The sequence below is a fragment of the Opisthocomus hoazin genome, chromosome 16 (genome assembly GCF_030867145.1).
Source record: "Opisthocomus hoazin isolate bOpiHoa1 chromosome 16, bOpiHoa1.hap1, whole genome shotgun sequence".
In the NCBI taxonomy this organism is placed as follows: Eukaryota; Metazoa; Chordata; class Aves; order Opisthocomiformes; family Opisthocomidae; genus Opisthocomus; species Opisthocomus hoazin.
Window position 1 is genome coordinate 14,529,305 of NC_134429.1, and position 16,044 is coordinate 14,545,348.

Genomic DNA, 16,044 nt, shown 5'->3' on the forward strand with positions numbered 1-16,044 from the left:
AAAAAAGGTTCTCACCTTCATCTAACTCCAAAATTATAAAAACAAGTCTCTACTTTTTGTTACGTTCAAACAACTCTTCTCACACGCAGGCTGATGCAGAATTACCGAGTAACTGTTCGCCCCACAGCCGAAGCAGCAGGAAGTTCATGTGTGCTTAGAGATCTCCGCAGAAACAGATTTTAAGACAACAATGGGTGCTTGGAGATTTGCTTAAGGGGAAATTTGTCTCAGTCACTTTTATTTGCTTTTCTCTCCAGAGCACTCAGAACACATTCAGTCATATGTTTAGAGCTGCCATGGCCTTCACCAAGGTGACGTGGTTGTTTGAGTCCGTCTCTCTCCTGCTGCTATCTGCACAGTTATTCTTGTTGGCCAGGACCTTTTGTCGGTGCCTTTCCTCCTGCCGCTTCTTCTTCTCTAGCCGCTGCTGTTCCTTCTTTTGCTTTTTAGATACCTGAAAACGAAGGATCAAAACACAAAGCTGGAAACACATGTTCTCTGCACAGCTGAGGAACAAAGAATACACTGGAAAAGGGACAGGCAGATATCAAAGCAGCTACCAGAGAACGTTTATTCCAAACTACTTACCAGGACTTTATTTTGTGTCATTTTGGGAAGAGTGCCACATGTCACTAATAAATGTTTGTATCAGAGAAGTCACAGCTTTAGCAGCAACAAAATCTGGTAAGCGGAAGCTCTTTTTAATTTGAAGGAGAAGATAGTTCCTGACTAAGCAAACCTAAGCATTCCGCTAGTTGTTAAAGGGCGTGCATATCACTGTCAAACCACCCTTCACATACCTTTGGGTTTCTGCTAGCTCGATTCTCTTCATCGGATCCAGCCTGTCCTTTCTTGTTTTCTGTTTCACCTTGCAAGCTCCGATTTCCAAAGATTGCTGAACCACTTCCGTTTTCTTCCCATAGAATTCTACTACACGATTTCTGTTCTTTGCTGTGGGGATCACGCTGCTCCTCAGCACCTACCAACAACAAAGTGCTTTCTCAGACACACTCTACACGAGTCCTGCGTTCAGTTCTGAGGCTGTGGACCTGTTGGAGCAGGGCCAGAGCAGAGCCACAAAGATCCTCAGATGGCTGGAACAGCTCCGCTGTGAGGACAGCGTGAGACTTGGGGCTGTGCAGCCTGGAGAAGAAAAGGCTGCGGGGAGACCTTAGAGCAGCCTTCCAGTATTTAAAGGGGGCTTACAAGAAAGCTGGAGAGGGACTTTCAACAAGGGCACGTAGGGATAGGACAAGTGGTAATCGCTTTAAACTGAAAGAGGGGAGATTTAGAATCATGATGAGGGTAGTGAGGCCCTGGCACAGGGTGCCCAGAGAAGCTGTGGCTGCCCCCTCCCTGGAAAGGTTCAAGGCCAGGCTGGACAGGGCTTTGAGCAACCTGGGCTGGTGGAAGGTGTCCCTGCTCATGGCAGGGGGTTGGAACAAGATGGTCTTTAAGGTCCCTTCCAACCCAAACCATGCTGTGATTCTACATCCAGAAGCTGTCTCACAGTCAGCCGATTCCTTCTTCCAGAATTCCTGGAACAGTGGGTTTTTGGAAGCTGCGCTGAATCTGCCCCCACTAATAACGTTCCTGAGCACAGAAAGGCTGAGGCAGCAGCACAGCAAACAGCAAGCTTCGATTGCTATCGTCCCTGTTGAACTGCTGTTTACAGTGAACACTAACGTCAGACAGTGTTCTTCTGAAGCACCAGGTGACAGCCTCTGTGTACTTACCGATTCTCTCCACTTCATTCACTTGGAAGATAGAAAATATCGCAGATTCTATATTGTAGTCTTCCACTTCCAGAATACGGCTTACTAAGTCGATGTCCTGCCCGCAAGAGGAGAAAGGTAACACTGAAGAGAGTTCAAATCACTGACATACATTCATTTAACAACCACCCGCACCACTGAGAGGGGGTTGCTGGCTGCTTTTATGACTTTTCGATTAGCCTGTGTTCCATTTCTGAAAAAGGTGAGAGAGGAAATCTTAAAATCCTGCAGGTATCAGGAAAAATGAATATGCTGTTTCAGCAACTGTGTCACTCCTGCCCCCTTCTGTTCTATGCATTTGCACAGTGCAAGCAGCAATCTGCAGGAACCCCACAGGCTAAGATTTAGAGAATCGAGTTATTCCGAATGTTTAACTATAGACATCCTCCAAGAATTTCAGGTTTTATAGAATTTGTTCCAAAGTAAATTTTCTGAGAGATTGCAAGACAAACCTTCCAAAATTATTAGGTGTCCACACAGAGTACATGTTTCATCTGCATTTAAGGGCTGAGTCTAGGATGAAATGTATCCTTATTTGTGGCTGTGATACTGAAATTATCCTAGATGAGTATTTTTTCAGAGTTTTTCCCAAGGCTACTTTCATGTGTTAGGAAGGTCTGACATTAAGCACAAACTGGCTACTCAATACTTACTGAACATCCAGTTGCATTACACACTTTTTGTACAGCATCTTCCATTTCGACTTCAATTTCACCTTCAGAGTCACCCTTCTGTCGCTTCACTTCCTCATCCTTATTCGAATCATTTTTGCAAAGCATCTGCAAGAGAAGCAAAGCCCAGCAGATCACACAGCCATGCAGCAGTTTCATCATAGACAGTAAAAAAAATCTGACATCATAATAAATTTACTTATTATGGCACATTTTTCTCAGAAATATCCTGTGTCAAAGCATCTTGGAAACTGTAACTTCCATCATCACCGACACCGCTTCCCACAACTCCTACACTGCTGAGCAAGCTCTCACATACTACAAGATCACACATACCAATAAACAATCACTGGAGTTTTAAATGAAGTATTAATGTTATTACATTACCACACATTACACACTTGTGTGCAGAGAACCTCAAGCACAGCACAGCTTACTCCTTAACATGAAAAAGTGAGGTATGAGGAGGACAATTGCATCCAGCTGTTGCATTTCCAGCTCTTTCCTCCCTTCCCTTTGTTTTTGCATTCATGGCGCATGAGTATGTAATTTAGAAGAGGCTGCTTCAAGTTGCTTCAAGACATACACAGCCCACATCACAGCATCAGATTTGGGATTGATTTTCAGCCCAGTAATTTAAATACCTCACAGCCTGTCTCGAGAGCGCAGGCAGCGCTAGTTACAATGACCTTAGGGGCTTTTCTATCCCCAGCGTGACACAGGGACCAAATTCTTTTCTCAATCTCAATGCAAATGAGAAAGAAAATTAAGCAGTAACATTGATCTGTTTTATCAGCCATGGCTGACTCGGGTCATCCTGTCATAACCGACCTCCATCTGCAGATACGCTGGAGCTTCAGAATCATCATCGATTCTCCTCACGCTGTCGTAGTGCTCTCCGTAACGATACGCGATATGCAGTTCCCTCACATTGTTTTTGTCTGTGCCCCGAATCTAAATGAAACAAATAAATTGCAAAGGAGGATTTGGAATCAACTTTAGCATCATATTTTCAAAGCATTATTTTTTTGAAGCAAAGATAAACACTGTGATTGGAAGCAAAGTAGGTAGCTACTGAAGCATCTTTAAACAGGAAGTCCTGACCTAATAATCCAGATGTGTCTGCAGTAACAGCAGAGCTGCTGTCTCAAGGATGATGTTTGAAAACCAGTACACAACGCTGGGTCGGTTACCTCATAACAAACAACACACGGTATGAAAATACTGCAGTGGAAAGCTCAAAACTTTTTTCTAAACTTTCCACAGGAGCTGTTAGCTTTCCGATCATCTTCCCAGACCCGATTTCAGTGACAGCTCCCATTGAGTGTACAATGCCTTCCTTCTTCCCCTCAAACACGAGGAAAAAAGAGTCTGTTCAAGTCATGACCACAGTGGAAACAGTCATCCAGAGTAAGTTTTGTTCTGCAGCTGGGACAAGATGCTGTTTTAAGAGTCAGCTTTCGAAGTGGCTATGTTTTGTTTTCAAAAGAAAGACTAACAGGAACAAAGCCAAACCATGAAAATGTATTAACTCCATTCAGGAGCACTGTTCAGAACCAAATGTTCCTTTGCTTTGTCAGCTCCAAGCACAGCAGCTTCCGCAAAAAATTCCTGCTCTGAGTATTATCTGTACTGATGCAAGAATAATTCTTACCTCGACCATCAGTGTCTCAAACTATTAACTAAAAGCCACACAGCACTCCAACTCTTGCAAGGAATGCAGAAAATGACACTGCATTCGCAGATCTCCTTTGCTGATCTGTCCAGCCAGAGTGCAAAGATCTGACAGCTTCCATGGAGAAGGTGTCAGTAAGTGAACGACAAGAAATGCTTGCTTTAGGGCTCCAGAATTTACCAATCCTTTTACGTCTTTGAATCAGCTTATCCCAGCTTACAGGATATACACCAAGTCACCTTTCAACCACATCTGCAGTTCGTGTTGCACTAATGACTTCAGATTTCACAACAGATATTCTCCATTCATCTACTTTATGCTTGTTCACCTTTAAGTTCCAACTCAACACTTGGTTATACTTAACTCCTGCCTTCTTTCCCATTAAGTTAGTCAACATTTTGGGTATGAGTAAGATTTATTTTCAACATTTCTCCTCTGCCAGCACCAAAATAGATATCTAACAAATCCCAAAGCTCTTAAAAGATTATTCTGAAAATTAGCCAGTTTAGCTCTCAGTAGTGAAGCCTCTTTTTTGCATGGTCTTTCCACAATATACTGGAACTGTACGTAAATGATAGCTGCAGATAAGAAAAGGCAAAAACACTGAAAAAAGGTAAGCAGTTATCCAAAAGCCAATAACCCAGTCTATACATCTGAGCTAACTTGAAGCTCTACATTTACAGTCACTATCAAAAAAGATAAATGGTGTTTAAAGCCCTAAAAGTCCATGCAGAGATGCCCACCTCCAAAGAGCTTCTGATTAGGTCAGAGCTTGAGAAACAGCTGGAGGTCCTGAACACTTCTGCTCACATTTGTCCAGCTTAGCTCCAGTGTATAGAAATGGTTCTCTTAAAATTAAAGCATAAGTCAACATCTGCTTTAGAGTTGGGACCAAAGGAGATATTCACACGATCTGCTTCCAGCATCTTGCTGATCCGCCTCTCTGGAAATGTTCTCTTTGGAATCTACCCTAAAATTTTACTGGGGCTCCAAAGCAGGGAGAGGGGAAAAAAAGTATATAGATGTACAGAAAATTAAGAAAAAGGGTGTCCTGGGTTACTCGAGTCTAGCAACTTGCTAACACTGTCACCATGTTGCGCTGCCCTACGTACTTTGATGACCTTATGCATCCTCTGTGCGGTCAGAGACTCCTTATTTACAGCCATTAACAGCTCTCTACTTACGCCATTCTCAAGAGCCGAAGACAACCTGTCATTAACAAGACTGTGCTCTGGCAAAAGGGAACCTCATCGCAGACTCTGTATTTACAACCCTGGAAAGGTCAATGAATGGGGAAAAGGAGTTCAAGGTTTTTGAGAGGATATACAAAATACCTGGAAGAGTTAAGTACACTGAGGTGAGCATCAGGTGCAAAACAGTAACAAAACAGGAACAGCACCGCTGCAAACCCTCCTGCGGGGTCACTACCTCTGCACACTCTCACACGTCAAGCAGTTGAGCATTCCCACTCATTTGTGTAATTGTCAGGTACGCTTTTTCTTAAAAAAAAAAAATATGTAGGTTAGCTGTCTTACTGCCCATGGCTGCCATATGAGTAAGAGTTTATACAGTTGTTTGGGTTCAAGAATCCACCTGACACTGTTTCAAGTGTATTTAAGACACCACTGACCGCTTTCACGTGGTCTTTTATCTTTATTGCCCTGTTTAATCTACATACTTCATTGGGTCTGTCTGTAAATTGGTATGAGAAAGGTTCTCACTTGCTCAGTGAACAGGCAGAGGTCAAGCGTGGACCCATTCCAGCGTGGACTTGCCATAGAGAAAGAACAACAGAGAGCAGGAGGGAATGGATGGATTACCTGTTCCAGTGCCCCACTGTCAGAGCAAACCATACACCCAGTCCCTTCCAGAAGCTTATTAAACACCGCCTTAAAGTTTTAAAACTTCTTCCCTCTTCTGCCCAGTCCAGAACCTCGCTTCTCCAGCTGTCAGAAACCTTCTCATTCCAAAACCCATGCAGAATTGACGGAGCATCATTCCAACACACTGCGGGGACTGCCCTGGTATACCTTCACTTTCGTATTCCTGAACCTTATCATACAGGTTTCCTCAAGCCTGGCTCAAATTCCTACCAGAAAAGTCACCTCGCGTGAAGTCTGACCTTCAGGAGAGAGGAACATATCAATGAAGCTAGCAGCTTAAAGCCAAACCGAAACATGCTGCTCTGTCTCCACATACTTAAACTTTCATGCATTCATTGCTCGCTTTCATTCCCTCTCCTCCTAGCCAAAACCTGGAGTGTTTTCCTTCAAGACTGAAAAAGCAAGCACAGCTCTACACCATGTCCAGTTAACTACGGCTGCCAATTGCTCTCTTTTAATAGCCAGGAAGTTTCAACACTATTTGAATTCATCAGCTAAAAATTAGGCCAAAATATAGAAGTTTTGTTTCTCACCTGCCACAGCGGAGCATTAAGCTGATGAATAACCACATTCATTTGATTGTTCCTTGCAAAGGCCACAATAGCATCGTTGCCAGCAAAGGTACCAGGCTTTGCCAAATTGGTAACTAAAGGAAAAAACATTCATAAGAGTTGGAAACCTAGTTTCTGACACTTCCAAAAGCACTGGAGGGACAGCGAGTAAGAAAATTTCAACACAAGCCCAACAAATTCTGGAAAGGAAATCCCAACTGTAAAACAGTGACTGCTGAGGCAAGAATTTGGCAGTGACAGAAGTTAATACATCTTAAACGACCGCAGGAACCTCTAAAAAACGCAGTACACCCTTAGATTATGCAAGGCCGTCAGCCCTGTGTCAGCTCGGAAAGAAGAGTGCCACTTACTACACAACCAAATGACTTTCATGCATCACCTACACGGTACTCGGCACATCCTCGAAGCTGTTAGAACACAGGCTGTATCGGTCTCTGCTTTGGATCTTCCCCTGGGTTACCACTATGAAATATGAAGTGTCAAGGAGAAAAAGAAACCCAAAGAAATCAGCCACTCAACACCCACCAGTATTCATATAGAGCTAGATAATTTTTGTGAGTTCCTTTTCAAAACACCAAATTTTCACTCCTTGCCTTTTTTTGACTGTCTTTCCTTCTCCAAGTTTCTCCTAAACTTAATCAATTCCCAAGACAAATTTAATACAAGTTTAATAGCTCATCTTCCTACAGAAGCAGAACAGAGAGAAATGTAAACTCACTGTTTCTAAAAACTAGAGAGGAGCCCTAACTTAGCTCTGGGACAAGGAACTGCTCAGTAAGAAGGTACTCAGATGAGATGCAATCACACTACACAATAAGCCCTTCCACTAGTGTCCTATGGAGACCATACCGTGTTTCTCAAAGGGCACATCATCCTCCACAAAAGGTTCAAAATCCTCCCGCTGCTTTATCATGTAATCCACCGTTTCCTGGCGATGTCGGAGATGGTTGCGTGAGTGCCCCTCAAGCTGGTCACCGAGGGCCCGAAACAAACAGTTGCTACCAAAAAAGAAACCTCAAGTTAGTGTGTCTGAAACATAGCTAATGGATACACCATTACACCAACAACTGGTGTAGCAGCAGGAAGAATACAGTGCTGGGAAAGGAGGAGAGCTGTGCTCTTTCTGCCCAGTTCAGTGAGGATATGAACGTAGATAGCACCTATTCCCTGTACTTTGAATGGTGCTGCTGTTAGCAGAACTGCTGGTAAGAACGCAGGGTTTTGAGTGAGCATGTCATCAGCTCCAACAGAGCAAGTGGAGGTCGGTGAGTGCTGGGCCAAACTGTCTTAAATTGACACTGAGACAAATGACATAATGCAACAAAGGACAACATGTTGGTCCCCTAAGAAATTTCTCAGCGGATTTCAGCCAATACTTATGGCCCTTCCTACACTCCGCTCGGCAGGTCAGCGGAGCCCTCAGCCGCCCTGGGGATCAGCCCCGGGACTAGCACAACCCTCAGCCCAGCAAGTGACAGCCCAAGGGAGCCACCAGCCCCAGGAGACACAGCCCCGAACAGCCACAGAGCAGAGCCCCCCGATCCCTGTGGGGCACAGCGGGGAAGCCCTCATCCCTGTGGAGCGCTGGCCCCACTCGGCCCGGAGGGGAAAGCCCTCAGTCCCCGGGGACAGAAGCCGGCCCCAGGAGTGCCCGGGAGCCCCGTCGCGGCGCTCACCCATCACCCGGCACCTCCCGCAGCTTGAGGCCGAGGGCCCGGAGCTGCCCGGCAAGCCCCCCGCCGCCCGAGCCGGGGCCCGGAGCCGCTCCGGTGGGGAGCTGCCGGGCCCGCCGCCCCTTCCCGGCTCCGGCGGCCGCCCGGGCCTTGGCCGCCTGCTTGCGGGACATCCCCGCCGGGCGGCCACTGCGCCTGCGCCACGGCCGCGCCTCACGTGACTGCGGGGCGCCACCACCGAGAGCGCCGCGAGAGCGGCCAGAGCGCCGCCGCTCTACGCCGCTCTACCCCCGCCTCCCAGGCGGATTCCTCCGGGAAGGGGAAGGCGAGAGGAGTGGGTGCTGGGAGGGGAGCTGAGGCTGGGGGAAGCAGAGGGCTTTAGGGATCGAAGGCAGCGGGAGCTGCGACAGACAGGAGGGTGCAGCCCGGCCTGGGAGCGGGCTGACCGCGGGGAGAAGGCCGGGGAGGGTGCGAGGAGCGGCACCGTCCATTTCCTCGTCCCGTAGCAGAACGGCTCGCCCGGAGACCGCCAGGTTCTGCTCCTCGTGAGCGGCTGCTGTTAATTGTACCCCTCTGCGCAGGGGCTTTTGATACCCGTAAATGTAAGGTTTTCACTTACTAGAGTGATTGTAATTCAACTAAAGTAGATCCTTGCTGTTCTGAGAAGACAGGAAAGCTCTAAGATAAAGAGGCTCCTCAGTAACGCTACTCAGACAAACCTGCCTTGCTGTTTCGGGGGGGACAGGAAAGCTCTAAGGCAGAGACTCCTAAATACTGTTATTTGGCCAGCTCGGCCTCTGGAGAGCAGATGCGCCAAGCCACAGAGAGAAAGAGGCACCAAGAGGGCAACGAGACCAGAGCAGAACAACCTGGAAGGACACGGTATGTGTGATCTTAGAACTGGGTTTGCACAGAAACAAAGGTCAACCAGCAGACACCGTGATGAGGAGTATGAGCCTTTGTCTTGAGACCCCCAAAGACCACCTGAGGATGCTAACAGACATGTGTGAAAGACATTAACATATGCTAATTAATTCTTGGAAAAGTCATGAATATGCTAAGCACTTCTCAGAAATACAATGAATATGTATTTACCCTGAAACGACTGGGTGTTTGGCACACACAGTCGGAGGAGAGATCCCCCCAGGGTGAGCCAAGCGGGGCTGGAAGGTGTGGGGTTATGCTGAACCCCTGTTTCGTGTTTCCCCAGGGAAGGGGGCACGGCAGCAAGCCCCCCGCTCGTCCTTGGGTGCAATTTCTGCTGTCGCTGTGCCTTCTTCCCACCAGCGACAGAAGCCATCCAGCCCTAACATCTTTCCCACCAGTGCTGCCGTTCTGTCCCTTGCTGCTGCTCTCCCGTGCCCCCTCCGCTCTGCAGGTATCAGACATGGCCGGGTGCTGTCAGAACCACCGCGCATCCGTAAAGTGGGTGCCTAATTCCTAGGTCTCCGTTCGGAAGGCGCATCCCAACAGCTCTGTGAGGAACGCTGAGAAAACACACCAAATTTGGGAACGGACGCTGGGATAAAGAGTGAGTCAACTCCCCTGTTACAGATGTGCCACGGAAGCACATTGCGGACTAACACGGCAAGATAAAAACCGCCAGGCAGGACTCTCCTGTGAAGCGCTTCAGGTCTCGTTTATCAGGTCAAATCAGCACCCGTTAGTACCGGCGATGAGGCAGCTGCCCAGCACAATCCGCTTTAGCTTTATTCACCGCCAAGAACAACCTGCTTTTCAACCTCAGTGTAAAAAATGCCTTGCTGCACCACAGGACGGGTTGTACATCTGAAGGCGACCACCCGTTCATGGCAGGTCCCTGCCTTGCTCGTACGTACGCTGGGTGACGGGGGATGCAGTAAGAGGCGTCACATCAAGACAATTTTTAAGTCAATATTTTTTTAAGTTCCTCTTGTCCAGAGTCACAACAATCAGAACTGGAGCTTGAGCGCAGGAGGAAGCTCACGGGACTGTTGACAGTACCTTCTTGAGTGTTTTGAATATTGTTGTGCTCACAGCCCTACGGCAAGCGAGGATTTTATTCGGAAATGGCACAACTTTTATATCCATTTCCTGTCATAAACAAGTCCGTAAGAAGCATTCCATAGAATCACATTTTCTTATGCAAACATACTAAAAGCAGGAAAACAGGATGAGTATATAAAGTGACAGGAAATGGTTCATGAAACAGTAATTAGCCTAAATAGCATTAAAGGGCTATAGGTGATTCAGTTAGGTACAACCTGCAGGCAAGCCAGCGAACATCACTCGTGCCACCAAGGACAAAACTGAGTCAAAATTAGGGCAGGTCCTTTGACACAGGGCAGAAAAATTTCACCAGCAGAGGACACCAATGCACAGATATTTTTAATCCAATACGACCAATAAAAACTGAGCAAAGAGACAACACTCTCTGCACAGCAGTGCCAAAAACACAGCTCAGGAATCGCACGGTTGTGGCCTCCCGAGCACCTACCCAAGCTCACGCTCTCTCCCCCGGGGTCGCTGATCCACGTGGCCACAAACCGGGACCTCTCCGACGCACAACACGCTCCGCTTCCCCTTCCCTCCAGCCAGTTGTCCTCGCTGCTGATGCGCACCTGTAGCAAAACCACCACACCTCTCACCCAGCTCCGAGTTTCCAGCACATACAGCCGAAAGGCACGCAAAAGTCACCCCCCCTTGCCAGAAGACAGAGCAAACAGACATGGAGGCATGGTTTCATCCCACCTAGTTTTAAACTTCTCAGCTTAGGAGTGTAGTTGCCCCCCTGGGTGTCTGTTGCAGCTTCCCAACATCTGGAAGCCAGTTTCATACTGTTGTGATGATTAAGAATCTGTAAATTTTAAGACATATCCATTTTGGACATGGGAACTGACAGACTAGATTTCAAACTTCTAAAGCATTGTAAAAATGGCAGGTCTGTCTTCTTTTTCCCAGATCTTTTCTTTTTAAGAGCGTTAACTTACTAACAAAGAGGTATGTGAAATGCAATAGAAAATTCTTCTGGTTTTAAACATAAAGTAGCCTTGCAGTTCACCAGCCCACTTCCAGACGTTCTTGCACTTCAGCTATGAGTCTCGCTTCTGCAACTAAATGATCTTCAGGCTTCTAAACTTTGGGGACACCCAAAAGCCCACCAAACACTGCTGCATGCCATGTCAGCAGAAACACAGCAGGAACGTCCAGCCACTTGTACGAAGTTCGCTTACAAGAAACCACCTATGACTTCTCAGCAAAGAAGAACAAGCTCTTCTCACCTCATCCCCCCCATCAGCGAGTTCATGAGATTAGAGTCTTCCTGAACTCCCTGCCCTCCTAAATTGCAGTTGGTTCCTCTCTTTCCATTGGAGGGAGAGGCTGGTACATGGTAGCACAGACAGCCTGAGCATTCAGGTGCGCTTGAGGCTACAGACTTGGTATTCTGTGTCTTCTACCGGTAAAGCTGAGCTAGTCCAGCTTTCTGGGATTAGTCACCCTTCCTTTTCTACCTTCCTTCCTTCCACAGGATTCTTACTGAGAAACCATCTGTATTTTGCCCCTCCAATAAAAACATAGAAAGAAATTAGAGACTGAGGGATTTTGTTCAGGCATTTGTTTTTCAGACGAGATGAATATTCACAAAACCACCTAACAAGGGCATTCCTGAGTGCCTGAGCTTGTCCTGTGAACGCCAAGCAGAAGAAGATGGTCCCACCAAGACACGAACCTTGCTTTTAATTTCCAGATCTCTCCCATGGACTCTGTGAGACCCTGCATGACCCTAAGTCATGCTTCAGTTCACACCTGAAGCCCTCTGATGACTGAAACCAACAGGGATGCTCCTAGGATAAAAGAGTTGATAATAATCGGACACTCAACATTAATAATCTCATTCTTTTCTTTGTGCTGTAGGGTAATGGCTCTAGGGTAGTGCGTATTACTAAAGCAAGAGCAGACTTCCTATCCAGAGCACTCAAAATTGGTGATACTTACAATCCCTCTAATCAAAGCACTGCATTCAAGTACACCAATATTATATTAGATAATTCCTCTGAGTCTGTCACTGTCCAGCAAAACAGAGTTTAGAGACCACAGAAATAAATAAAGTACTAACTTTATTACTTAGTGGTAGTGTCTGGCTATCACAGTGAACAAAGCTGCAGTCTGTTAATGTCACGGGGTCTGCTCCTGAACAGGAATTGCTCAGTGATATTATCAGCCATTGTAAAACGTCGTGGCCATGATGTTAATCATTAACATAGGTCCCCATCTCATAAAAACATCGTATGGTAAGAGCACAACATGCTTAAAGCTGTCACTAATCCATCAGGCATAAAACAGGAATAAAGCAACACATAAAAGGAGCCAGAAACTCGGCAAATCCTTCAGCTAAGGGAAGACAAACTGCACTGCGGTTTATCTCCATGGAGAAATCCGCTGACAAGCTAAACAATGAAAATGCATCGACAGCTCTTGGAGTACCACAGGCTGAAAAGGACGGTCCTGCGCCCATTGCAGAAGGTGCTGCAGAAATGAGCAGAGCAGGACCCCTGACGGAAACCGCTGCAGACGTGAAGAGGCTGGAATGCACTGAAGAACGTATTACAGAAATGGAAAGACCTTCAGGCACAGCCCGACACAGTCCTGATGCCTTTAATCCAGCAATTTTGGAAAGAGACTGTCCAAACTCGAAGCATCTTGTTATGCTAACGACCTCAAACTCTCCCCAAGTATGCAGTTTTGAAATGAACCACCAGTGTTCAACCACAGCATCTATTGATACGGACTGCCTAGTCTGCTTCAACAAGTACAACATCTACAGAGTGCCAAAGCTCCTGGACTGCCAGCACGCCTTCTGCGCAGTCTGCCTCAAGCTTATCCTCAGGAAAGAAGAGAGTACCTGGATAATCACCTGCCCCCTGTGCAGAAAAGCCACTTGTGTGTCAGGAGGACTCATCCGCACACTTCAAAATAAAGAAGACATCATGGAGCACTTGGAAAACCCCGATGCAAATCCTGAGGTACACGTCTCTGCCGCAGGGCTGGACAGCAACAGCTGGACTCAGAGCAGCCAAGGCGCCTTATACAGAGACGAAAATGTTCCAGCAGACAACAGACTGGCTATCCAGAGACTTGTGCTGCTCCTGCTGCTCGTGGTGATTCTCACTATCCTCATCCTCCCGTTTATATACTCTGGGCTGATAAAATGGGTAATTTGTCTCATGCTTGTTTTGGGGTTGGTCATGTCTATGGTGCTTTGCTGCACTCCTAAATTTTACTGGAGGTGTAACAGGGACTCGCTCACCTCCTGCCACAAGGAGACCCACATCACTGCTATTGCCTGAAACAATCAATTAATGCAAGCTGCCTAGAGACAGTGGACTGGTCCTGCCTGCAAAGCTGCCTGTTAGGCGCACTAGTCAGTTAGTGGACTTTGAAAGCAATCGTTCACATAATAAATTCAACAGTGGCTAAGTTATCCCACTAAGACTCAATGGCAATGCACAGTGGTGTTAAATTTCATTACTGGAAACGTAGTAAAATATTTATATGTCGATATTTATGAGATAAAAATTGTAGGTTTTCCACACAATTTTTATCCCAGACTAATCACTTTGTTGTTTTGCTTTTGTCATTTTGTTCTTGTTCCTGCCATCTCCTGATTAGCACCGCAGAACGTTATCTGAAACACCTGACAGATGATGTCCTGTGAAAATCCTGTGGCTGCGTTTTCCCACTCTCTTAACACACGTACACTTTTTCTTGTGACAGTGTGGGTAAATAAGATTGCTAAATCAGGGACTGGGTGCGTAGCCTCAATGGAAGAGAGTAGTTTTAAGCCAGATGATCACTTTAATCCCTATCACTGCCCAGATGGTTGTTGGCAGGGATGGGAAAGGGACTGGGAAAAGGGTATGTCAATTGGTGCCATCTGACGTTACACACGAAATTAGAGAGGAAGAGGAAAAATTAACACTCTTCATCTTGAGTCTGTGGCTTGCAAAGGGCAAGGCCCTCAAAAGCTCATGACATTCCAAATCCCCCATGTTATTTAGCACAGAAATAGTTCCTCTCACCTGAACTCCTTTATCTGGCTTACCTGTACCACCTCTCTTCTTGCCCTCTTTACAGGAAGTGTGACAGCGCCCTTGGAGATGCCCACAGAGATAAACAGAAATCTGTCAATTGCTATGCCATAGCACATGTGATATTTTTATACGGAATGTGTCCATTAAAGTTTAATACTGTTAATTGCTCATTGACTTCTGTGTTTCAATCCCTCACTGACAATTAATGTCAAAACATTTCACAGTTTCCTCACTGACAGGAACTACAGCTGAGAAAGCATATTAAGAAATCTGTACAACTGAGTTCGTGAGTAAAGCAAAGAAGTAATGTGTTGGGTTTTCTCCTTTATTTTAAAAAATACTTAGTTGCTAAGAAAATACCCCATAACCCGACTAAAATTAAATTGGAAAAAAATTAGGAGTTTGCTCTAGTTAAGTTACATTTTTAAGAGTACCATGGATCTCAGAAGACCTTGAATCAGGCCTGTGGTAAATATTTGTGTTCGATAAGAATGGAAACTGATGTACTCCAGTTGCTCAGTATATAAATATACATAGTGTCTCACCAGCAGATAAACCAGATTAGACTAAGAGGGTAAGGTGCTGCTGTCCTGCTAGAGTCTTTGAAAAAACAGGTCTATTTTCTGCCTAAGAACATGAACCTTCAAGGGAAATAAATGCTTTGGTTTTTTCTCATATATTTGAACAGCAACTGACTTACTGCAGAGTACGTATGTTGTAACATTTGCTAATAACCATCCAGAAAAAAGCTTTTCAATTGGGAAAAGGCAGGTAGTTTTAAACCCAAGTATTTTATTGTATTATTCCAAATACAATGACTGGAGCAGATATTCACCTGTACTGAAAATAATTTCAGAAACTCTTGCCAAGTCTTTCAGTTCATCGACAATTTTCCCGCAGAGTTCCCTTCACCAACACTATTGGGTGACTGGTACTGTAAAGGTCTGTAACAAACATATTAATATTGACCTGAATGTGGCATGCATGGATGCATCAGAGTAAGCTAGAAGGGTTAAAGGAAAACCATGTGCTAATTACTACAGAACACCGATCTCATTCAAACAACAGGCTGTCCTAAAGATAAGATGACAAAGATGAACTGAATTAGAGCCATAAAATAATCCCAATTCTACCAAAAAAAAAAAAGATAAAACTTGTGGAATTCTGCCTAAGAGGGGAAGAGATCAAGCAAGATACCCAACAACACCAACTCCAGAAGGGTGTACAAGTCGCACCCAGTATCGGTTTGCCATCATCAGTCAAGAAACATAACGCAGATTATAGAGGCAGCGTCCCTTGTCCTCCGTATCACTCACAACGGAGCCTGGCCAGCCCATGCGGGCTTGTCAGCACATGGACCAATGACATCAGAGAGTGAATATGAACTGGAAAAATCAGATTTCTACATATCACCCTGCCCTTCCAAAAGGGTGTGTTCAATTTTATTACGCTAATTTCTACAGTGTCAAAAAAACAGCCAACAGAAAAGGGCTTCCCTCAGGGCAGTACACATCAGTGAGAAGGAAGCAGGTGTGCTGTATGATGACCAGTAATAGACTGGCCCCTCTGAAAGAACCCCCATGGATCCATACAGTAAGATCAGCAGCCGTGGAAGTCCAGGTTTCCACCCCCCCTGCTTTGTGTCAGCACCTTCCAAGCCTGCATTCAACAATTCAACTGAAATGTTTCTTCAGCCTTTGAGAGCCACTAACAATCAGCTGATT

At 45.8% G+C, this 16,044-nt stretch overlaps 2 protein-coding genes across 3 annotated transcripts; one reads left to right on the plus strand and one right to left on the minus strand.

The window, feature by feature from the left end:
• Positions 1–198: 198 nt before the first annotated feature.
• Positions 199–8,423, minus strand: OTUD3 (OTU deubiquitinase 3). Its single transcript, XM_075437506.1, has 8 exons — positions 8,253–8,423; positions 7,426–7,574; positions 6,538–6,650; positions 3,278–3,400; positions 2,429–2,554; positions 1,737–1,833; positions 801–979; positions 199–454 (listed from the first exon to the last, which is right to left on the minus strand). The coding sequence occupies exons 1-8, from the start codon at positions 8,420–8,422 to the stop codon at positions 278–280; spliced, it is 1,134 nt and encodes a 377-aa protein (XP_075293621.1). The 5' UTR covers position 8,423; the 3' UTR covers positions 199–277.
• Positions 8,424–12,524: 4,101 nt separating this feature from the next.
• RNF186 (ring finger protein 186) lies at positions 12,525–14,487 on the plus strand. Of its 2 annotated transcripts, XM_075437333.1 has the most exons (2): positions 12,525–13,441; positions 14,364–14,487. In XM_075437333.1, exons 1-2 carry the CDS (start codon positions 12,656–12,658, stop codon positions 14,370–14,372), a joined length of 795 nt encoding a protein of 264 aa, XP_075293448.1. In that variant the 5' UTR covers positions 12,525–12,655; the 3' UTR covers positions 14,373–14,487. The 2 variants fall into 2 exon arrangements, with proteins under 2 accessions (XP_075293448.1, XP_075293447.1); XM_075437332.1 differs by having other exon boundaries at positions 12,525–14,487.
• Positions 14,488–16,044: the final 1,557 nt, after the last annotated feature.

Excerpts from the sequence above, each read along its gene's own strand:
- OTUD3 (XM_075437506.1), bottom strand. The coding sequence starts at position 8,422 with ATGTCCCGCAAGCAGGCGGCCAAGGCCCGGGCGGCCGCCGGAGCCGGG. Across the intron at positions 3,401-6,537 it reads TTAATGCTCCGCTGTGGCAG|ATTCGGGGCACAGACAAAAA; the intron begins GTGAGAAACAAA and ends TGTTTCATTTAG. Across the intron at positions 2,555-3,277 it reads CAGCGTATCTGCAGATGGAG|ATGCTTTGCAAAAATGATTC; the intron begins GTCGGTTATGAC and ends CTTCTCTTGCAG.
- RNF186 (XM_075437332.1), top strand. The coding sequence starts at position 12,656 with ATGGAGAAATCCGCTGACAAGCTAAACAATGAAAATGCATCGACAGCT.